This window comes from Scyliorhinus torazame, chromosome 13 (genome assembly GCF_047496885.1).
Source record: "Scyliorhinus torazame isolate Kashiwa2021f chromosome 13, sScyTor2.1, whole genome shotgun sequence".
NCBI lineage: Eukaryota > Metazoa > Chordata > Chondrichthyes > Carcharhiniformes > Scyliorhinidae > Scyliorhinus > Scyliorhinus torazame.
The window spans coordinates 34,405,137-34,430,023 of NC_092719.1; the positions used below are offsets into that span (position 1 = coordinate 34,405,137).

The 24,887-nt window shown below is 47.6% G+C and overlaps 1 protein-coding gene across 2 annotated transcripts in view; it reads left to right on the forward strand.

Moving 5' to 3' along the window:
* LOC140387945 (reelin-like) overlaps positions 1 to 24,887 on the forward strand; it is a 520,778-nt gene that overhangs the window by 377,876 nt on the left and 118,015 nt on the right. For both annotated transcript variants that reach the window (XM_072471313.1, XM_072471312.1), the window contains exons 30-36: positions 1,566 to 1,723; positions 6,298 to 6,505; positions 7,736 to 7,812; positions 9,335 to 9,493; positions 13,845 to 14,033; positions 14,306 to 14,579; positions 21,672 to 21,812. In XM_072471313.1, the coding sequence (XP_072327414.1) occupies positions 1,566 to 1,723; positions 6,298 to 6,505; positions 7,736 to 7,812; positions 9,335 to 9,493; positions 13,845 to 14,033; positions 14,306 to 14,579; positions 21,672 to 21,812 (1,206 nt within the window). The remainder of the gene's footprint in view (positions 1 to 1,565; positions 1,724 to 6,297; positions 6,506 to 7,735; positions 7,813 to 9,334; positions 9,494 to 13,844; positions 14,034 to 14,305; positions 14,580 to 21,671; positions 21,813 to 24,887) is intronic.

Consider the following 24,887-nt stretch of genomic DNA (forward strand, 5'->3'; position numbering starts at 1 on the left):
TTCTTTACACAGAGAGTGGTGAGTGCGTGGAATGCACTGCCAGCAGAGGTGGTGGAGTCAGAGTCATTAGGGACTTTTAAGCGACTCTTTGACTGCAGTAAATTGAAGGGGTGTAGGTTAGGTTGATCTTAGATTAGGATAAATGGTTGGCACAACATTGTGGGCCGAAGGGCCTGTACTGTGCTGTACTGTTCTATGTTCTGCGTATAGTTGGATGGTGTATAAAGTCGGTCAATTAGGCACAAGCAAGGCAGATCCAAGTGGGATCTACTATATATAGTAGGATCTACTATATATAGTGGGATTTATATAATAGTCTTTGTAAATAAACTAAGTTTCTTTGAACTACTCGGTGTGGACTACTCCGTGACCTTATAAAAAGCTGACTTTCAGTACATTATAGGGTAGTTTTACTGAAACATCCAGCACCAAACTAGGAATGAATCAAACATCTTGGTGGTTTGAGATGACCTGCAACCTTCTTCAACAATACTTTGGTTTTGTAACTCATTCTTGCATAAGAGCAGCTAGCACGAGGCTGAACCTTCAAACTTTTCAAGTGGTCTGCTGAACTGCACTTAAAGATTAATGTTTGGTAAAGAACTGAAGGAATATTCAATAATTTTCTAATTTAAAATGATTTGTTAGCGAGTGGACAATTCTAACCTGTGTTTAAGTGCGCATGCGTGCGGTTTTCATTTCCCCAATCGGAGAACAGTGCCAGGGGGTTGCCGAACACCTTTGCATCCTTTCCAAAAGCAGGAGGGAGGAATGGAAGATAGATTTATATTTGTGTGATGGCAGCCATTTTGTACACCACATGATCCTATAAACAGCAATGAGATTAAAGATCAGGGAATCTGTACTGATTCTAATGATGAACATAGATCAGATGAGTATCCGTGGGTAACAGTGTTCTTCTTTGATTAGTGCCATGGAATGTTGTATGCTTACCTGAACAAGTAAACAGAGCTTTGCGTTTAGCATCTTGCTTGAAAGTACAGTCTAACTGCTCTAAGTAGAACTCACTCGTGCAAATGTCTCAAAGTTATGCTTGAAAGATTGTCATAAAACCAAAGAAGTGAACACCAGGTGGTTGATCGAAACTTACGAGTGGCAGCTGGGAAGTGAGGTAACGATCCTGGCCATGCCTGGTTTGAGAGCGCTGGAGGAAAAGCAACCTCCCCTTTGATTATAACCTGCTGGGAGAAAAGACGAGCTTTGCAACCTCTCTCTCCACCTCTGAAGTCACCAGTGTACAGGTTGCAGGAAAGCCTGGGGCAAGGTCTTGTGTGCAGCCTTCTGCTTGGAAGGCCCATTCCCAAGAATCTGCACCTGGGAACCTGTTATGCCATGTGTTTGTATCATGTAAGAATGAAGTGCCTGCGTTTGCCCAGTAGGCCGATTCCTACAATGTAGCCTTCCTCTACAGAGGAATTAATATTGCTGAACAAAAAATGGCCAATAAATCACTACCGCGTTATTATTGCTCCAGCAATGATTAATACATATCTGCAACTGCATTCTACTATTTCAGTTACTTTCATTCTTTTGCTGAATTACAGTAAGACCCGATTCCGCTGGTTTCAGGAGACCAGCACCCACAAGAATACACCTGCATTTGGCTTAGATGAAGTTTACATCTCTGAACCCTGCCCTAACTACTGCAGTGGACATGGTGACTGCATCTCTGGTGTCTGCTTCTGTGATCTTGGCTACACTGGTAAGATAACATCAAAAAGCTGTTTGATTGAACAAAACTGCAAATGGGTTTGTGCCAAAAAATGTTAACCTTTGCCAAATGTTTGGGATGCTACGATACGTAGAGCAGGTACTTCTGCGCAGGCAGTTCAGGAATTTCCAAATCAAACAATGGCATGGCTCAGAGGCTGGTCCTTTCTAAAAAGAATTATTTTGGGAACATTAAGAAGAATGAAAACTGTTCATAAGACATTTAGTAATGAAGAACATAATAGCTGATGGTAAAGATTTAATCTAAATTGCTTTTTAGAGTCAAATGACGGATGAAAGTAAATCATAGAATAGAATCCCTACGGGGTAGAAGGCGGACATTTGGGCCATCGAGTCTGCCCTGACACTCCGAAAGAGTACCCTACCAAGGCCCACTCTGCCGCCGTATCCTCAAACAGTATCCTGCACATCTTTGGATACTGAAGGGTAATTTAGCTTGGCCAATCCACCTAACCTGCACATCTTTGGACTGTGGGAGGAAACCGAAGCAACCGGAGGAAACCCACATAGACGCGGAGAGAATGTGCAAACTCCACACAGACAGTGACCCAAGGCTGGAATTGAACCCGGGTCCCTGGCAATGTGAGGCAGCAGTGCTAACCACTGTGCCACTATGCCGCACTATTATTAAGAATTGAGAATAAGTTTTTTGTAGTACAGAACTTGAGCATTGCTGAAAAAGAGATATGCTGTCAAAGCTTTTCGTCTTGCATTCATCAGGACAAAATCACAAGGATATCAATTGTTCCCTTTAAATTAGATATTCTTGGGAATCTGTCCTGATGCGTGCAAGCTTTGACAGCGTGTCTCTTTGTTGTCAGCAAAAATTAAGACAATTAACTGAATTTTTACATTGAAAGGGTTAGTGCCTAGATAAATAAAGGAAAATATGTTAATTCTAATATGTTCAAAATGCAATCCAATGTAATAGTTGCAAAAAAGCTAGTACTTTTTTAAATTCGCAAAATATATGGACCAGAAATTGCAGCGAAATGTATCCACTTTTACCGTTTCCATGTCCATTGAATGTTGATGATATTTTGCACTACAAGTTGCTGAGAGTGAGATGGAAGTGGCGACCTCTATGTGGCATCTGGGATCTGAGTGAATATGATGAACAACCTGGGCGGGATTCTCTGATCCTGAGGCTAAGTGTTGACGCTGTCGTAAACGCCGTCTCGTTTTACGACGGCGTCAACAGGCCCCCAAGATCAGCGATCCTGCACCCTACAGAGGGCCAGCACGGCACTGGAGCGACTCACGCAGCTCCAGCTGCCGATACCGGCATCAAACGGGCGCCGTGGGTCTGCGCATGCGCGCTGTGGCCGGCACGAATTTGTGCATGTGCGTTACGACTGGCACGAACTCCGCATGCGCGCTAGCTGCCTTCTCCGCGCAGGCCCCGACGCAACATGGCGTAGAGCTATAGGGGCCCGGCGCAGAGTAAAAGAGGCCCCACCAGGAGAAGCCGGCCCGCCGATCGGTAGGCCCCGATCGCAGGCCAGGCCACGGTGGAGCCCCCCCCCCCCCCGGGGGTCGGACCCCCCCATCCCCCCCCCCACCAGGCCGACTCCTGCCGGGTAGGACCACATATGAATGGCGCCGGTGGGACTCGGCCTATCTCGGCGGCCGCTCGGCCCATCCCGCGCGGAGAATTGCCGGGCGGGCCATTCTACCGGCGCCGCGCCGGCGCCAATGGTGCCGATTCTCCGGTGACCGGAGAATCGACAGACCGGCGTCGGGTGAATCGCGCCCCCCCCCGGCGATTCTCCAACTGGGCCCAGGGTCAGAGAATCCCGCCCCCTGTATCTCCTTAATGAATCAAATTGAAGAATTGTGAAATTAATAGCACATGGTCTAAACATGGAATGATTAAATTAGAACATAGAACATACAGTGCAGAAGGAGGCCAGTCGGCCCATCAAGTCTGCACCGACCCACTTAAGCCCTCACTTCCACCCTATCCCCGTAAGCCCATAACCCACATTAAATGGGTGAATTCAATATCAAATCATATAGAGAAAAGGAAATAGAGTGAGGAGAAGACAGACTGAATTAAGAAAGAGAAAAAGACAAAGAAAGGTTATTTTTTAAATACTTTTTTCAATAACAGGAATTAAAACCTGATGGAATGAAACTCCACACATGTTAATTTTCAATGCCAGTGAGGTTGACTGGTCATGTTGTTAGAAAGGTGCTTGGACTGAAATGTACGAGACCTAACTTTCTGTGGCAAGTTTGGTTTGTATCTGCCGTGTAGGTCAGGAGCTTCACTGCTCTCAATGCAGTTGAATTTGTGTCCAGTCAATGAAATGGCATTTTGGTGAAGCTAGTGGCATAGCTGTGCAACTCAGACAGTAACCTTTAGATTGTTACGTTTAATCGTGGTTCTGCCCTTGCTTGAGGTTGCTGCTGCATTTGTATATAAATAACACTGGGCGGGATTCTCCGTGCTACCGCTGCCAGTGAGGACGGAGGATTTGGCACTCAGCCAAATCTCCATTCACTGCAGCAGGAACGGAGGGCGGGATTCTCTAATCCCGCGGCAGAGTGTCCACGCCGTCATAAACGGCATGAACGGGCCATTGCCAGGACTAATTCTGACCCCTACAGGGGGCCAGCACGACGCTGGAGCAGTTCGCGCCGCTCCAGCTGCCGATCCCAGCACGAACAGTGCGCCGCGGGATCTGCACATGCGCAGTGGCGCTGGCGCCTATGTTCGCATGCATAGTGGCCTCCTTCAACGCGCCGGCCCCGACGCAACATGGTGCAGGACTAGAGGGGCCGGCGGGTAGGAAAGGAGGCACCCCAGCCAGAGAGGCCGGCCTGCCGATCGTTGGGCCCCGATCGCGGGCCAGGCCACATATGAGGCCGCCCCCCCCCCCCCCCCGGGGGTCAGACCCCCCCCGCCCCCCCCCCCCCCCCCCCCCACAGGCCGCCATCCGACCTTCAACGCGCCGGCCCCGACGCAACATGGTGCAGGACTACAGGGGCCGGCGCGTAGGAAAGGAAGCACCCCAGCCAGAGAGGCCGGCCTGCCGATCGTTGGGCCCCAATCGCGGGCCAGGTCACATATGAGGCCCCCCCCCCCCGGGGTCAGACCCCCCTCCCCCCCCCCCCCACAGGCCGCCATCCGACCTTCAACGCCGATGTCCCGCCGGCTCAGAGCAGGTTAGAACAGCGCCGGCGGGCTCGGGTTTTTTCTTACGGCCGCTTGGCCCATACGGGCCAGAGAATCGGCAGCCCAGCCGCGTAGAGCGGCCTGCGACCAGCACTGCGCCAACCACGCCAGCGCCAATGGCGCCAATTCTCGGCTCTGCAGAGAATCACGTGCCAGCGTCGGGGCGGCGTGGCCCGATCGCGGGGATTCTCCGGCCCAGCCCAGGGTTGGGAGAATCCCGTCCTCTGGGGCGGGATTCTCCGACCCCCCGCCGGGTCGGAGAATCGCCGGGGGCTGGCATGAATCCCGCCCCCCGCCGGTTGCCGAATTCTCCGGCACCGGATATTCGGCGGGGGTGGAAATTGCGCCACGCCGGTTGGCGGGCCCCCCCCGGCGATTCTCCGGCCCGCAATGGGCCGAAGTCCCGCTGCTGGAATGCCTGCCCCGCCGGCGAGAACCAAACCACCTCTCTTACCGGCGGGACAAGGCGGCGCGAGCGGGCTCCAGGGTCCTGGGGGGGGGTGCGGGGCGATCTGGCTCCGGGGGGTGCCCCCACGGTGGCCTGGCCCGCGATCGGGGCCCACCAATCCGCGGGCGGGCCTGTGCCATGGGGGCACTCTTTTCCTTCCGCCTTCGCCATGGTCTCCACTATGGCGGAGGCGGAAGAGACCCCCTCCACTGCGCATGCGCGGGGATGCCGTGAGCTGACGCTCCCGCACATGCGCCGCACGGCAAAGTCAGTTTCGCGCCAGCTGGCGGGGCACCAAAGGCCTTTCCCGCCAGCTGGCGGGGCGAAAATCAGTCCGGCTCGGGCCTAGCCCCTCAAGGTTAGGGTTCAGCCCCTCAAGATGCAGAGGATTCCGCACCTTTGGGGCGGCGCGATGCCGGACTGATTTGCGCCGTTTTTGGCGCCGGTCAGCGGACATCGCGCCGATTGCGGAGAATCCTGCCCCAGGTGTCTGAGATGTAGCGATTCTCTGCACTGGGTGCCTGTGCAAAACCAGCAATAATGGGGGAAAGCAGGATTAGACAATTGAGTTGGATGATCCGCCATGATTATAATGAATGGCGGTGCAGGCTCGAAGGGCCGAATGGCCTCCTCCTGTTGCTATTTTCTATGTTTCTATGTAACACATTGGGAGAGAGATTTTTACTTGAGCTATTTTCCTTAAATATAAATTGTAACCTCACATTGATTTTGAAAGTAACTTATGTTCAGCAATTGTTTTATTGGTGTGCATTTTCCAAAATTTTGTTCAATTCTTTGCTTCTCTTTGTGTTCCTGTTTCCAGTTTAATTAATAGAAATGATTCCCTATTTTAATGGCAAATGTTTAATGCAGAAACCTGCTTCTACTGATGATGCATGGCTCCATTCTCTCGCAGTTGAAGAGGGAACCTGTGTACCGAATACTTCAAACCCCAGTGAAATGACTGATCGTTTTGAGGATAAGCTCAGTCCTCTCTGGTTCAAGGTTACAGGAGGACAGACTGGTATAGGCTGTGGGATACTGAATGACGGGAAATCCCTCTACTTCAATGGCCCTGGGGGAAGAGAGGCCAGAACTGTCAGTCTTGACACAACAAACATCAGGTTAAAAGCAAAATTTGATATTTGATGCAGAATAATTTCACATTAAGAGCTCTCTGTTAGCATTGTTTGAGTCCACTGTATTACTGTACAAATATAATTGCATATCTGTATGATTTTATTAAATATCAACATTTCAGCCTGATTTGTAGCTAACCAAGCAGAATATAGATTGTCTGCGGATCCAAATTGAGCCAGTTTGAATCTCTGAATTTGCTCAGTTCCTGGTCAGTTCAAATCAGCTTGGATACCACTCTGTGCATTTGAGGTGAATGCAACTATTGAGACAGCTATTGGCTGAAGTTGCCTCTTAAGTTTAGTTGCATCATTAGGAAATAATAGTCTAATCTCGCTTGGGGATCTAAATTTGAATTTGAAGACTTGTTACGATTAGCCCTTATGATATTCAAACTTAACTAAAATCCATTGTGCTGAATCTTATACTTTTATATTGATGCAGGAAATAAGTTTACATCTACGGGTGAATGATTTGTATTCATTAACATGGGATTTTCAGGGCAGTTAAATGCAATAGTTTTATCACTCAATGTCATGTTAAGGACAGGTCAGTCAGAAGCATCAGGTTTATGCAGCATAGGGCTCCTGCAATTCAGTTCTACCAGTGTGTCCTAATACCCACTTTAACTTTTGAAGAATACTCCTTAGTATCCAAGTGTGAATTTTATCCTGTTCCCACACCAGTCATTGTTACTGCCTCTCACTGAGTGGCTATCACATTATACTGACCTTGTACTAAGGGCTGACAACATCGAAATTCATTGGCAAACTGCAGCAGCTTCCCTGAGTTACTAACTGCCTTTGTAAAGAAAGGGCCTGTCAGCCTCAGGCGATTCCTTTCTCATCTGCTCAGGTCCAGGTGGGAAAGCAGCAGGGACGTCACTGAGGGGTTTTAACTGCTCCCTGTCCCAGCTGGGCAGGTACAGCTGAAATCCACACACATCTCTCCACCCCTGCCCTCAACCCCACAATATATCTGTTTCATAATCATTAATTCCAGAAATCAATTTCGGATCTTGTCATGTTTGGCATTGGTAATCTAGTTTCATAACCACTACACTATCAAATTGTTTTCAATTTTGGTCATAACTGAGTTTCTGATATTGTCCATAATACAGTACAGTGGGCCTGTCAGGTGACTTAGGTTGTTTTTAAAATGTGCATGGGTAGTGCCTTCCTCCTATGAACCTTGCAATCTTTATGTTTCACACAAAGGTTGGTTCAATTTTATATCCGAATTGGAAGCAAAACACTTGGTTCCTCCTGCAGCAAACCGAGAACTAGAAATGAAGGTAATAATTCTGAAGCGTTTGTATAAAATCTCGTCATTTCATCTTTGCTTATCTGTACAAAGAACTGAATTATATTATTTTTAGTGCTATTAAGGAAGATATATACAATATTATCATCACTTTTGTTGGAACAAGGAACAGTACAGCACAGGAACCGGCCCTTTGGCCCTCCATGGTCCTGCGCCGATCATGATGCCTGTCCAAACTAAAACCTTCTGCACTTACGGGGTCCATATCCCTCTATTCCCATCCTATTCACCTCTTTGTCAAGATGCTCCTTAAACATCGCTATCGTATCAGCTTCCACTACCTCCCCGTCAGCGAGTTCCAGGCACTTTCTACTCTCTGTAAAAAAACTTGCCTTGCACATCTCCTCTAAACTTTGCCCCTCGTACCTTTAACCTATGTTCCCTCGTAATTGACTTTCCACCCTGGGAGAATGCTTCTGACTATCCACTCTATCCATGCACCTCATAATTTTGTAAACTTCTATCAGGTCATCCCGCAACCTCCGCCATTCCAGTGAAAACAATCCGAGTTTATCCAATCTCTCGTCTTGCTAATACTCTCCAGACCAGTCAATATCCTGGTAAACCTCTTCTGTGCCCCACCAAAGCCTCCACATCCTTCTGTTAATGTGGCGACCAGAATTGTACGCAATATTCCCACGTGTGGCCTAACCTCAGGTTCTGTGCAGCTGCAGCGTGACTTGTCAATTTTTATACTCAAGTGTGGTTTAAAACTGTCCATGTGCTGGCGCACCAAACAGACCAAGAAGCCCCACATTTAAGCCTCAGTCTGGAGCCAGAATTGTATGCCCCTCCCCCCCCCCCCCCCCACCTACCCTAGCGTGTTCTGAGGCAGCAGGGGAGTGCAAAGTAGCGTAGGAGGGAATACCGCCTGCCCTGACCCAGAAGTGATTTTATGGTGGGGTGAACCGGGCCTCAGATGGGAAGCCTGCCCATGCCCCAATTAAGGCCCTTAAGTGGCCTCACAAACGATGGGGTGTTCAGAAAGGACAGTGTGAAGTTTGTTGATATTAAATTAATTGAAGTTCCGAACTCATATTTTTTTTCAAGCATAAATGTTTGGTAGCACTGAGTACTGTTACAGCACTATCTGGTAAAGATGGAAAGATGCAAATTAGATGAATAATTTATTTAGTTATATGTATATTTATTTTTTGTTTTAGTCATAAAACCAATAGAGGGCCGGGAAAGTTAGAAGTAACCCCCCCATATTGCACACAGAGAATAGCAAATGCAGGTGTGCGTGCAGTGGCAGATAAATGATTTATCTATTTGGTTCTTCACAAGTAAACCATTTGAATATGCTAATATTAAGGATCTTGAGACAATCTCTTACAATCTTCTTTCCCAAATTCTTTCATCCTTCCACCAACTCTACCTGACAACAGAACAATCTCTGATTCATTGTGAGCAATGCCATGGGAGGTCTGCCAAAGTAAAACCAAATCCCGGAGTCACATATAATCACATTCCTTTCTTTCTCCAAAATCTAGGAACTGTTGTCCAGTATACCAATGACAACGGAGTAACCTGGTATGTTCTGCGTGAGCTGGACTACATGTCTTTTCTGCAGCCTCAAATAATAACAATTGAGCTACTCCCAGAAGCCAAAACCATATCTACAGCATTTCGCTGGTGGCAGCCGCAACATGGTAAGCTGTTTTATTTGATCGAAGCAGCAGGTTTTTCACTGATAGTTCTGGCCAAGTAGATACAGCCTAATTTCAAGGTCTGATTTTAGGGTATGTTGTAATGAAATCAAGGAGGCTATACACTAACGAGACTCCATCGAATGCAAGTTGGAATCAAAACTAATTGAAAATATCGGACAAGGGCATAGACAGCGTCAACAAACTGATGAGGCGAGAAAAAAACAATGTTGGGAAGCAAAGCCACAGAAAGTAGTTTTTGTGCACAACCTCTATACTTTCATGTTGTCCTCATACCTCCAGAAAGAATATGTTTTTGGAAGTAACAACTCAAAACTACTCGATCTATATAGATCATTCACAGCAATCGTCAACTTCAAATGTTTAGTTTTGTTATAATTAATATCATGCACTCACCGTTTAACAATGTAAATGGAAACACTGTTTTAACCACAATATTCAAGAGCTATTGCCTTTTTGGGAAAGTCATTGTCAGCACATCTTTTTCTGTGGGAATAGAGTCCACCCACTCGAGGACCCGAGCATGGACACCAAATCCTCTGAAAAAACGGGTAAAAGAGATCAATAGCAAAGACCCTGCATCTTGCTCTTACATGACCTCACCGTAAGTTCCCCAATATGCATCCTTGTCTCCATTAAGTACGTTTGAAATAGCCCACAACATCAGCGTAAAACTCTAAATGATCAGTGACCATGCTGAAGAAGTCGCAATATTATTAAATGTTTTTTAGGCAGTGTCTACAATGCCTACACTTTAAGGAAAACGTAAATTCCTCACTTGCTCCAAGTTTACAACAGACTGAATATTATCTCCTCAAACATATGTGTTAGCCTTAAAATATGGCTTGCAGGTTTTTGCGAGTGTACAATAAAATGTGTATATCTCTCCTGCGTGTGGGAGACCCTTATGTGGTCATGAAATGCGAGATAATTCCGTACAAGGCACAGTGAGGGTACAGCAGCAGAGGCTGTTGGACTCCATCGTGCAGGTGGACTACCGGTACTCGCTTGCCCCTACTGCGGAGTTAATTGCGAGCAGGAAAAAGCTGCAGGCTTTAGGTTCCTGGAGGTCACCATCACCAACAGTCTGTCCTGGTCCACTCACATTGATTCAACAGTCAAGAAAGCCCAACAACGTCTCTACTTCCTACGGAAGCTAACGAAATTTGGCATGTCTGCATCAACTCTCACAAACTTCTGCAGATGTGCGATAGAGAGCATCCCATCCCAGCTGCATTGCAGCCTGGTATGGCAACTGCTCGGTCCAAGATCGCAAGAAACTGCAGAGTGTGGTGAACTTAGCCCAACGTATCACACAAGCTTGCCACCCCCACATTGATTCTGTATATACCTCCCGCTGCCTCAGGAAGGCAGACAGCATTATCAGAGAACCCTCCCATCCAGGCATTGCCTTCTTCCAGACCCTTCCATTGGGCAGAAGGTACAGAAGCCGGAAAACCAGCACATCCAGACATAGGAACAGCTTCTTCCCCACAGCTACACGATTCCTCAACGACTCCCCCTCGGACTGATCTGTTCCCTGTAAGAACACTATTCACGATGCCCTATGCTGCTCTTGTTCATGTATTTGCTTTGATTGGCCCCTTGTTCTGCACTGTAACCATTGTTTGTCGATGTACCATTTGTCAATGATCTCTGTTGATTATTCTTTTGTCTTCGGTACATGTGACAATAAATCAAATCAAATCCAAAAAAAAAAAAATATGGCTTGCAATATCAATATTCAACCTTGCCCAGACATTTCCATGAACAGCCGAAACAAACTACATGAGGCAACAATCTTTTAAGACAGACAAAGTGTGCCAAAACAATGATTCCAATGTTTAGAGCTGTGCCAAGGCTGTTCCGTTGTATGTCACAGAGAGACACGCACAATGGTAGCGGTGAGCTTCAATTTACACAGGATAGTTGTGGGAGGATTCATATGTAGGTGTTTATGCAGGAAAATCACAAACAAGCCATGGTGCTGAAGGAAGACCAGGGAACTGACCAAGAATTAGGAGAATAGAGCAGCTATTGAAAGAAGGAGCATGGGGTTAATAAGCTCTTGCCCCACTGAAGCTTCCCTTCATATTTAATTGACTATTTTCTCTCTTTTTTTCAAAAAACAATTCTTATTACTAAGTTTATGTGGAGAATGCTAATTTTGAAAACAAATATTAATTGTAAAGTGTGTGATTTGTCTTTAGTTCTGTCACAGTGAATGTCCAATGTATATTTAATGTCACACGCTGTTGTGTTTCCACCTCATGCTGTACGTGTGAATGGATGGTACAAGGTGAATAAATGCAGTTGTGTTATGTGATCGTTTGTTGCTTAAACATGAGCCATTTATTGTTAATCTTTAACTATTTACACATCCCAGTTACTGGCATACAAGGGGCTGCTGGTTCCATGCAGGCTACTTATAGAATTTCTCTGAGTCTATTACATATGATTCCATACATCAGTTTCATGTTAACCCTTGCTCTTCCAGGCACCTTTACATTACATGGCATGCAGGCACATACAACATCACACAACAAACATGGGGTGTCTCTGGTTGCAGAAAGGTCAAAGTTAAGCCTTGGACTTCATATACATTAAAGAGGTATGCCAATAACCAGGCACCAGGTGCTCTTTCTGCGGTAGCACGTTGATCAAGATCTGACCAGATCACTCACCATCCTGACTTGGAGTTCTATCGCAGTTCCTTCACTATCGCTGGGTCAACATCCTGGAACTCTCTCCCTAACAGCATTGTGGGTGTACCTACACCTAGTTCATAAGATATAGGAACAGAATTAGGCCATTCGACCCATCGAGTCTGCTCCGCCATTCTATCATGGCTGATATGTTCCTCATCTGCTACCTACAATGTTACAGATCAAGAGCTGAATTGCGAAATCAGCCAGAGCATCTCCTCCCAAGAACACATGACCTAGGGGTGGGAGTAGGCAATTTAGCCTCCTGAGTGTAAACACCCTCAATGTGATCATGGCTGATCCCAAGGCCTCAACTCCACTGTCCTGCCCGTTCTCCATAACCTTCAACCCATTACCAATTAAAAATCTGTCTAACTCCTCCTTAAATTTACTCACTGTCCCAGCATCCACCGCACTCTGGGGTAGCGAATTCCACAGATTCACAACCCTCTGGGAGAAGTAGTTTTTCCTCAAATCAGTTTTAAATTTGCTACCTCTTATTCTAAGATTATGACCTCTCAGGGACTGCAGCGGTTCAAGAAGGGATGGCAATAAATGCTGGCCCAGCCACTGACATGACATAAATGAATTTGAAAATGACTTGACTGAAATATTAGATTAATGGTGTAAACGCTACAAGATTATTTAATCCACAGAGAATTACTGAGATATGACATTTTTTCTGCATATTGGCCATGGAATTTCCTGGTAGATTGTTTTCAATTAGCTTGAAGTAAGAATGCAGGAATCATTAGTCCTTCAGTGATTGCCATGATACAACATAAACGTGCAACTCGCTGTTAAGTCGGTCTCTGCACTAATTCCTCCCTCTTCCACGTCGCTTAAAATGAAACAGTACATATTACTTTATGCCGTAACAGAAAGTGATAAGATTCTTCTTTAAACTTGGAGATTGAATCTCAGTTATAAACTTATCAAGCCTTGCTATGAGGACCCATTTGAACTCAATTAAGTTATTGCCCTGTCTGTATTATTCTGCATTTAACCATTTTGTGTGGCAGTGTGGAAAGTAGTTGCGTTATCGCAAACCAACTGAACATAAAAATCAGGAGGAATTAGTGTTGCACAGATTATTGTGTGGACAGTTGAATCTCATCACGTTTCTCTTTCTGCTACTTAAAATCGACCAGAGCTTCTTTTATAATGGCCCAGATAAATTTGATAGTACAAGATTAGTTGACGAATGATCATTAGTTTAACATTTTTATTCAACAGGAGAAGGAAGGGAAATTTCTTTTAGGCATGAAATGCTTTCCTGTAGGAAAGATTTGAGGCAGAAACTCTCAAGGGAAGAATTGCTGAACGTTAAAAGCAGTGAAAGATGGGGTCCGAGTGTAACAGTGGAAAAGGTTTGAATTACTAGAGCAAAGAGCTTGCATAGGCAGTGGGAGGCAAATAGCTTCCTTCTTGCTTAAACTTCTGCTGACTATTTTTTAATCCTTGAGTCTTGTTGCATATCATGCTAAGGTGAAGAAAACATTACTAATATCATGGTCTTCTCAACATGTTTTGTTTTAACTTGATTCATTTGTGATCAGATTGTCAGGGGTGCCATTAAACATATTTTGTGTCCTATCGTGTGCTGTAACTTTGATTTTTCATTTTAGGAAAGATGAGTGCACAGTGGGCCTTGGATGATGTTCTGATTGGAATGAACGACAGCTCCCTTACTGATTTTCAGGATACGTTTGATGATTCTTCCGACTTGCAATCCAACTGGTATCGTATTCAAGGGGGAAAGGCAGATATGTATTGCCTCTCAAAGGACACAGCATTGGTTTTTAATGCTAATATAGGTGTGTAATACAAACATTAATTACCTAGAACTGCTCAGGACTTTTCAGAGCACAGTATCCCCCTAGCCTGCATTTCAAAGGATTATTGACAATTGACATCACAGAGTCAATATAAAATTTGTTTGAAAATCAATAAAATCAACCCGATAGCCAAAAGAGGAATGTTTGCCCCCTGATGTGTTAAATTGATAAAACGTTGGTTTTAGATCCTTTCAGCTCTCAGATACAAACTGCCTTTTATCTCTGGTTCTCGTGTCCCTTCTGTTTTCTAGGCAAGCCTCGGTTTGCAGAAAGTTGGGACTTCCATGTTACTGCCTCCACTTTCTTGCAGTTTGAACTCAACCTGGGCTGCGGCAGTCAGTCTCCAGACTCCTATGGCATCCACCTGCAGTACTCCCTCAACACAGGCAAAGACTGGCACCTTGTGACAGAGGAGTGTGTCCCTCCCAGCATTGGCTGTCTGCACTACACAGAAAGTTCAGTCTACACCTCACAGAGGTTCCAGAACTGGAAGCGTGTCACTGTCTACCTATCTCCAGGAACCATGTAAGTTTTTAGAAACAAGCCATAGTCCTTGAAGCCCCTCAAAGTTTTTTCCACCATGCAATTAGATGATGCCGTATTTATTTTCACTTCATCTACCTGCAATAATTTCAGAAATCCTTATACTATTGCCGAGCAAACATCCATCTATTTCAATATTGAAATTTTCAACTGACCCCCAAAATCTCAACAGATTGTTTTTTTGTGGGACAGATTTCCAATATCCTTTGTGTGAAGAAATGCCTGCTGAAGAAGTCCTCGCTCCAATTTTAAGGTTGTGCCCTCCTGTTTTAGACACACTCCATCTGAGGCCCTGTCAACTCATTTATTCATCTTAAGATCATCCCATAATATTCTATATTAAATGCAAAATCTAGACAAGAGTGAATATTTTGTGGTGTCTCAGCCAGGGGTGGGGGGGACTGCCATTCGTAAGGCAGGGACTCATTTTAGATACCTGGGGGTGCAGGTTGCTCGAGATTGGGGGGGGCTCCGTAGGTACAACATTTCTAGTTTGGTGGGGAGGGTGAAAGCTGATCTGGCAAGGTGGGATGGTCTCCCTCTGTCACTGGCGGGTCGGGTACAGGCGGTTAAAATGAATGTGCCGCCGCGATTCCTGTTTATTTTTCAATGCCTGCCGATTTTCCTGCCAAAGGCATTTTTTAGAGAGATTGAAGGGATGATTACCTCGTTCATATGGGGAGGGAAGGTGGCCAGAATTAAGAAGGTGATACTACAGTGAGGAAGGCAGGCAGGGGGTTTGGGTCTTCCGAACCCAATGTATTATTACTGGGCGGCGAATGTGGAGCAGGTACGGAGCTGGGTCAGACGGTTGACTCCCAATGGGTCAGAATGGAGGAGAGTTTGGATAGGGGGTCAGGATTGAAGGCGTTAGCGACAGCGCCGCTCCCAACGGCTCCAGGGAGATACTCAGGGAGTCCTGTAGTAATAGCTTTGTTGAGAATTTGGAGGCAATTTCGACAGCACTTCGGGTTGGGGGCAGGGTCAATGGAAATGCCGATTCGGGGAACCATAGATTTGAGCGAGGGAAGCGGGATGGAAATTTTTGGAGATGGGAGGAAAAGGAATTAGGACCCTAAAAGATTTGTTTCTTGGGGGTCGTTTTGCGGGATTGAAGGAGCTGGGAGCGAAGTATGGGCTGAGCAGGGGGAAACATTTAGATACATGCAGGTTCAAGACTTTGCCAGAGAGGAGATACAGAGCTTCCCAGTAGAGCCAGCTTCCACATTGCTGGAGGATGTGCTGATGACAGGGGGACTGGAGAAGGGGGTAGTATCGGCAGTTTACGGGACTGTTTTGGAGGAGGAGAAGGCGCCGCTAGGAGGGATCAAGGCAAAGTGGGAGGAAGAGTTGGGAGAGAGTATGGAGGAGGGATTCTGGTGTGAGGTGCTCCGGAGGGTGAACGCCTCCACCTCGTGTGCGATGTTGGGGCTGATACAGCTGAAGGTAGTGTATAGAGCGCACCTTACAAGGGCGAGGATGAGCCTGCTCTTTGAGGGGATAGAAGATGTGTGTGACCGTTGCGGGGCAGGGGGGGGGGGGGGGGGGGAGGCGCAAACCACGTTCATATGTTTTGGTCCTGTCCAAAGCTGGAGGATTACTGGAAGGAGGTGTTTAGGGTAATCTCTAAAGTGGTGCACGTGAAACTTGACCCAGGCCCTTGGGAGGCCATATTCGGGGTGTCGGACCAGCCAGGGTTGGACACGGGTGTGGAGGCAGATGTTGTAGACTTCGCCTCGTTGATCGCCCGAAGGTGGATCCTGTTAGGGTGGAGATCAACCTCTCCACCCTGTGCCCAGGCGTGGCGGGGGGTCCTGCTGGAATTCTTGACGCTTGAAAAGATCAAATTTGAACTGAGGGGAAGGATGGAGGGGTTCTACAATTCATGGGCATTATTCATTATGCACTTTCGAGAATTGGATCACATCGAACATTAGGGGGGTTGGGGGTGGGAGGGTTGGGGGGAGGTGGGGGGGGACTGTATGTGCTAATGGTGACTATGGGTGATTCCTGATTCCTTTTTGTCATTTGTTTATGTTAACATGGGGGCAAATGTTTGGGTTTGGTGGGAGGATGGGATCGTTGTTATTGATATGGGGATTGGCATTGCATTCGTTACTGATTATTGTTTATTATTGGGTGTAAATTTGGGAGAAAATGTGCAAAAAGGAGAATAAAAATTTTTTTTTTTTTAATTAAACGCAAAATCAACCTCCTCTACAATCTTTCATTTATCCTATTAGCCCGACTATTATTCTGGCGAATTTGCACTGCGAATTTGAGGCGCGGTACCCAGAAATGAACACACTTCTCCAGAACTCCCATTCTACCAACTGAAGTACAAATCCACTTTTGCCAACAGTTTCTTATGTCTTTGTGGTAATACCAGGTATTGCGGTACCTGAGAGGTGGATGACCATTGGCTAGACCCAGGAGTCTACCATTGGCTGATGTACATAGCTCCGCCCTGAGAGGCGGAGTATAAGAACCAATACCGTCCCAGCAGCCTTCACTTTCTGTATCGAAGCTGCTGGGGAACAGTTCTAGCAGATTAAAGCCTATTAGTTATGACTCACCTTGTCTCGAGAGTAATTGATTGCGCATCAGTCAGATGTCTCCCTATCAGTGTCTTGCAGACGTCCATGGGCAGGATTCAACAATAATGGGGCTATGCCCCCATGCTCACGAGAAAACGGGCGCGAATCATCCCAGACTTTTTTCTGGAAAGTCCGGAGTGATTCTGCGTTTTTAAGGGGGCTAGCAGGGCCCCGGAGTGCTCCACAATACGAGACCCTGCACGTCCGGCCACGGGCCCACGCATGCGCACGGCAGCCGCCTGCAGCGCCGACCCCCGCGCGGCATGGCGGACCCACACAGCGGGCTGGCGCCGAAGAAGTAGGCCCCCCCACAGATTGCACGCGCTCGCCAAACGGTGGCTCCCAATCGCAGGCCTGGCCATCGTGGAGGTCCCCCGGTGACAGATCCCCCTGCCCCCCACCAGGACGGCCACCACAGCCGCGACTCCAAGCTCCCGCCGGGTGGAACCATATGTGAACCATGCCGGTGGTAACTTGGGCGGTCGTCCGCGGAGAATTGCCGCCGGGGGCCTCTTTCAACGGCCCCGACCGGTGCCACGTCGATCGTGTGCGCGCGACTGGTGGCAATTCTCGGCACCGAGCCCGATTGCGGCACGGAGGCTCGGAGAAACCCAGCCCCCGTAAATAACATCCATAGGCACTCCCTTGGGCGGGATTGTCCCATCTGGCAGCAGAGTGTCCACACCGTCGGAAACACCATCGCGTTTCATGACGGCGTGAACGGGCCGCTGGGAGTACTGATTCCGGCGGTTCATGCCGCTCCAGCCTCACATCCCAGCGTGAACTGTGCGCCACGAGATCCACGCATGCACAGTGGCGCCGGCGCCAATCCGTGCATGCGCGGTGGCCTCCCTCAACGTGCCGGCCCCGACGCAACATGGCGTGGGAGTTCAGGGGCCGGCGGGGAAGAAAATAGGCCCGGGGAGCGAGAAGCCGGCCTGCCAATCGGTGGGCCCCGATCGCGGGCCAGGCCCCATCGGAGGCCCCCACCGGGGTCGGCGCCGGCGGGACTCTGCCTTTTTAGAGAACGTGCAAACTCTGTGACCCAAGCCGAGAATCGAACCCGGGTCCCTGCCGCTCTGAAGCAACAGTGCTAACCACTGTGCTACCGTGCTGCGCTTTACAGATCTGACTCCAGTCCGAACCCCTGCAGTAACTCTGGTTGAATATCTTCAAATGATGTTTCAACTGGCTTGTGTCAGCTCCCTCTTGTCCTTACGTTTCCCACCTTCTCTCAGGGTGCCAACCAACGAGCCGGTTGTGCTGAGAGACCCGGCCCTGCACACATGCCCCTGGGCACCAGATCCAGACCTCAGAACCCCACCGGGAACATGACTTTGATCAGGCACAAGTCCCCTCCCTGATCCACACACTCACCCTCTGGTCGCGGGGATGTCCCCAGTTCTGAGACTCTGCTCCTGGGTGTTTCATAGTTGGCTGCTGCCTATGTGGTGTTGATGTCTCCAGTGTTCGGGCAAAGTGTCCAGGCCTCACTGTCTGATTGGGATGCCTGGCAGTAACATTCACCTGCAACATTTTTTAAAAATTTGTTCATGGGTCGTGGGCGTCGCTGGGCCAGCATTTACTGCCCATCGGTAATTGCACTTTGAGGGTGCAGTTAAGAATCAACCACATTGTTGTGGGTTTAGACTCACATATAGGCCAGACCAGGAAAGAATGGCAGATTTCCTTCCATAAAGGACATGAGTGAAACAGATGGCTTTTTACAACAATCGACAATGGTTTCATGGAATTAAAGAGATCTGCAGCATGTTACCACAGACAGGGCTCTGTCCTGGGGTGTTCGGTGGGATGGACAGGCAGCACCTAAAGTTACCCCTGGTATGGGCATACATGATCCATGATTTGGCATGTTGGACCCCTAGGCGCTGATCCCCTTACCTCCAGTCCAGAGGCGACCCCCCCCCACTGATGACAGCCAACCCCCCTAGGGGTACCCACAGCCGCCCTGGTGCACCAGGGCGGCAGCCCCAGTGCCCCCGGGCTGATTGCCCAATTTCAAAAATGGCTACTCACCTCCTCCTATCCCCACAGCCGCCATTGCACTAGGTTCATGTTTTTAAATAGATGTGCTACAGGGAGACCATGTGACCGCTCGCTGGAGAGGCGGTTAGATCACGGGGGCTGTTCGATAGGGGGTCCTTCCCGTTAATGAGATGGAGATTGGCGTTAATTGGTGATTATTGGTTTCTCGCCACATCGGGGCAGGATCTGGATCTCCCCAACGGGAGTGGGCCGGTTAGATCGGAAACCAATTGGTGCCCGATGCGGTTCCCGATTTCGGTCTCTCTCGCGATCTAACCGGCGCGCACAGATTCATGCCTGGCACGACGAGGCCGTTAGATCATCCCCAATCCCTCACAATATAAATTACTTAAGCTAACTCTATTTCCTAACACCTCGCCCCTGAAGAATGGGCACCCATGAGACTGGGCACAGCAAGAGTTAGCAGCTTCAATGGGGCACTGGGAGAAATATTGGAAACTAAGTAATTAAAAAAAGACTCCAAGCAGTTGAAAATTGTGAGCAAACAATTAATTTGTTTAGAAATTCTGAGTTGCGTTCTTCTTCCGGGGAGGTATCGGATATCAAAAGAATGATTGATAAAACTGAAACTATTTCCCACATGCTGCTAATCTCCTGTTCTAGCCATGAGTTGTGTCCTGCGAAAGCTGTCACCCAAGAGTAATTTCATACAAATAGATCATTTTATTATGAAAATGTCACAAATTATTAATTATAGAAAGGTAAACTATACTCAAGAAGCTGTGAAATGCAAAGTGAAAAATAAGGATGGGAAGCGTCTGTTCCAGTTACAGTCAGAAGCATTTTGGGCATTGGATTTAGATTCAAGTGCAGCCCTCAATCTGTTCAACTTGGATTTACCAAATTAAACAGAAATACACTGGGAACGGGGGAATAATGGTGTGCAAGGGAAAATTGTGGAGTAAATGATAAATGCATCTTTAGAGGACAGGATCCCTCTGGTGGTCTCTGAATCGCCATAGAAACCAAACAGTCAGATCCGTACTTGAATCACTGCCTAAGGCAAGAGTACTAACTTCTGTAATTATATCTCTAGGAGCTAGGAAATTATGCATTTGAACAAGGATTGCAAATGACAAATGAAAATTGTACAGATGAACCTGTCCCAGATCCCCCAGAAGATGTTCTGTTTCAGTTGTGATGGTGATGCAATGCTAAACAGTGCATTTTGTTTACAACTGGTGTTGGCCTTCTCTCTTATTGTTCGCTTAGTCATTTTTGTGCAAGAAAAATGGTTCTACCTGAACAGTGCTTATTTTTTAAATTTATTTACGGGAAGTGGACATTGCTGGTTGAGCCAGAATTTATTGCCCATCCCTAATTACTCTTGGACTGAATGGCTTATTAGGCCATGGGCATTTACGAGTCAACCAGATTGTGGTAGATCTGGAGTTGCATGTAGGCTGGACCAGGTAAGGACAACAGATTTCCTTCCCCAAAGGACAATAGTGACCCAGTTGGGTTTTTAGGACAGTTTCGTGGTCATCATTGGACTTTTAATTCCAGGGGCGCGATTTTCCGACCCCCCCCCCCCCCCCCCCCCCCCCCGCCGTGTCGGAGAATCGCCGGGGGCTGGCGTGAATCTCGCCCCCGCCGTGTCCCGAATTCTCCGCCACCAGAGAATCGGCGGGGGCGGGAATCGCGCTGCGCCGGTCGGCGGGCTGCCCCCTGCGATTGTCCGGCCCGCAATGGGCGTGGATTGAACCACCTACCTTACCGGCGGGAGCAGACGGCGCGGGCGGGCTCCGGGGTCCTGGGGGGGGACGCGGGGCGATCTGGCCCCGGGGGGGTGCCCCCATGGTGGCCTGGCCTACGATCGGGGCCCACTGATCGGCAGGCGGGCCTGTGCCGCGGGGGCACTCTTTTTCTTCCGCCTTCGCCATGGTCTCCACTATGGCGGAGGCGGAAGAGACCCCCTCCACTGCGCATGCACGGGGATGCCGTGAGCGTCCGCTGACGCTCCCGCGCATGCGTCACCCGGCAAAGGCCTTTCCCGCCAGCCGGCGGGGCGGAAATCACTCCGGCGCGGGGCTAGCCCCTCAAGGTGTGGGCTTGGCCCCTAAAGGGAATTCCGCACCTTTGGGGTGGCCCGACGCCGGAGTGGTTCCCCCCACTCCATTACGCCGGATTCCCCCGCCCCGCCGGGTAGGGGAGAATCCCAGCCCAGATCTTTATTGAATTCAAATTTCACCATCTGCAGTGATGGGATTCGAACCTGGGTCCCCAGAGCATTACCCTGGGGCTTCGAATTACTAGTCCAGTGACAATACCACTACACCACCAAGACTGGATTTGGGTTTGATTGCTAATTTTAAATTGTCAATTTTAAAACGACTACATGTTGATAATAATTTTTCTCACCCCATATCTATCCATTTGACATTTCTTTACTCTTCCATTTCACAATTAGTTCCCCGAGGACCCGGTTCAGATGGATCCAAGCGGAATACGCTTATGGGACTGCTAACTGGGCTATTGATAATGTGATCCTTACTTCAGAATGCCCCTGGATGTGTTCTGGTCATGGTATTTGTGAAATGGGTCGCTGTGTGTAAGTATGAAAACATCGATTCTATAATATTGTCACTATTGTAAGCCAATAAACTTTTTTCAGCTGCTGTCTGCAACCTATTAGAATCCAATCTGATACAATATCAGTGTCTGAAAAGATGCAGAAATGTTTTCATTATGTCACGTGATCCAAATTTACCTCATTGTCGTCAGAAGGCTGAGAAGTGCAACTCCCAGCGTGTTTCACTGGACCTGGAGTGGGCGACACATGCACAGTCCAGCATTTGTAGTTCTTCGGGCTGAGGACAGGCCCATTGGACCTGCGCAAAAAGAAAACAGTGCGAAAAGAGGACCATATGCCCAGGAGCAGTGCACCATAATCGGAAAAGAGAGAGGGGATCCGGGAAGTCCCAACGAGAGAGGGGATAGGGGGAGGTCCCAAAGGGGTAGGGGACATGGGGAGCTCCCAAAGGGGGAGGGGCAGAGAGGTTTTGGTTTAGAAGAAAGAAGCGTACAGCAAGTGGCTCAAAGCAGAGAAAGGACTGCAGGTGTCAGACTTTAAGTGGTGGGGACTCCGGAGAAGCATTGGTGATCAAAGAGGGCTCAAGAGAAGTCCTGGCAGTTGAAGGATACAGTAGAAGTTTGGTGACTCTGTGGCACGGGCTGTTGGGGGCAAAGGTAACCCTTTGGAGCAATGGCATCCTACTGAGCATGATGAAGAGTTGAATTTGGGCTTGTGAATTGGCGCTTGAGCGTAGAGTCGGTAATCCAGGAAAACAGAGGCTCGGGAGACGACATTACAAGTCTGCGAGATGAGCAGCCGTTGAGGCAGTTTAAGTTGCAGCAACTTTTGGAGAGAATTACAAGGGGAGATCTTCGAAGGTGAGGACTGGAATAGCTCATGTGAGAGACAGAGGGCGGAATTACCCCATCCCGCCCTCGATGTGGTTTGGTGGCAGGCGGAAGTGGAGAATCTAGCGGAAGCCAAAAGTCAGAAACCCACCAGCATAAAATCACGATGCAATTCTCCCAATGGTGGGTCACACTTCCTACTGGGCTGGCAACGTGAAAGCCATTTCCATGCATTTGCATCTCATGAATGTTCATTCAAACAGCTGCCACTGGTGTCTTGTCAGGTCTTCCAATCTTGAGTCATGCCAGCTTGAAATTACATCAGTCTAAAACCTGATTACCAAAGAGTGGCATGCACAAAGTGGTCCTCAGTTTGCAAGCGACTTCGATGTGAGTGCAACAAAGCCTTTCTGCCATAGTGTTGCACTGCTCCTGATGCTCTGTTCACCACTCTGCCAGGGCAGGCCAGTTCCTGTCCTCCATCTAGGTCTTCCTGGGAAGCACCGTACTGCTGGACTCATGGACCCTGCAGTGTCACTGTCTCGGGTCAGTGCTGCATCTGGGGTTGGGAATGATAGCTCCCTCCCCACCCCCACTCCGGTGCTGCATACCAGTGTCTGCAGCACCGTACTGCTGGACTCATGCAGCCTCTGCAACAAAGGTCCAAAGTTCAACCAGGGGTGTAGTGCGAGCGATCTGGGGGCTGGCCTGATGAAGGAAAGAGGGCAATGTGGAAAGAGAGCTGTGCACAAAGTGGGGCGGATAGGGGGGAGGCCGAGGGCTCATGACGGCAGGCAAAGGGCAAGAGGTTGGATGAAGAAGATGTTGTGGGACCCGCATCCAGGATGTAAGTGTCAAAATATATGGGGGGAAAGCCGGCAATGTAGCTAGCAGGCTACACCCTGCTTTTCCCGCCTGTGTTGGCACTTGGCTAAAATTGCATCAATCATGATTGACTGAAAATGAAACTTTGTTTTTAAAAGAAAATGATGTATGGTTACAATTTCACTTTTTGTTCAAGGCGTTTTAACCTTCTGAATTACATTTGCTCGTTAGAACAATAGGGGTATGTTTAACTTTTGCCAATTATCATGTGAGAGTTCCTTTAAGAAATCGGTGTTTATCAAATAGCTGGAGTGGATGTACCTTTAAGAAATGGGTGTTTATCAAATAGCTGTAGTGGATGTACCTTTAAGAAATGGGTGTTTATCAAATAGCTGCAGTGATGTCAGAGTGTGGGTGGAGCTAGGCTGTCTGTCATCTTTTACTTTTGTTTTTGAGCTGGTAGCTACCGTGTGTGTTTAGTTTCGTTTTCAGAGTTGGAGCTGCATCCAGCCAAACAAGGTGTAATTTTGATCTCTCTCTGCATGAAAAGAATGTCTTCAGATTTGCTTATTTAAAAGTGATAACTGCTCTCAGTAGAGAATTTAAATCTGTTGTCTTTGTTAAAGAGGGTATTTGTCTTATGGATGTTGCTAGGAAAGATTAAGGGTTATTTATAGAGTACTGGATTCTTTGTGGAGAATATTTCAGTTGATAGTTGCTAAGATGTTTACTGTGTGTTTATAAAATGTTAACTAGATTCATAGAATAAACATTGTTTTGTTTTAAAAGTACTTTAGATCTCTGTTGCATCACACCTGTAGAGTGGGCCTTTGTGCTCCCCATAACCAAAATCTATTAAAAGTTGTGGGTCAGGTGAACTCCATGATATACTTTGGGGTTCTCTAAACCCTGGCCCGTAATACAATAAAATTAGTAAGCTGATAACGGATTAGCTGCTCGTTTGTCTACCTCTTCCAAGAAAGATTTATACATGAGAATTGCCATCTAAATGTTATGCACAAAATAAACAACAAGATGACACAACTATCGGCTTATACAGTTAAAAGGGTTAATAACTAACAGTTCACGTATAATTTTCCATTCAGTAAGTTCACTTAGTTCAATTGCCTCACAGGATTCTGACGGTTTTATTTCTATTATTAAAAAGGATAAGTTTTACATTTCCCAAGCTTGGTTCCTTAGATGAATAGCAAGGCAGAAAAACTCAAAGGTACCAGGAGCAGCAGCTGCCCTGGAGCTCGATGCTTTCAGTTCCTGAAGGCTTTCTGAAGACTCAATGATTGAGTGCTTTTGAGAACAGAATGAATAAAAGGCAGACTTTTAATTGATGCTTTTCTGGGAGCAAGTCTCACTTCATCTTTGTTAAAGTGTCAGGAGAGGCAATGGCAGGTATAACAAACTGCATTATTCAAACCCA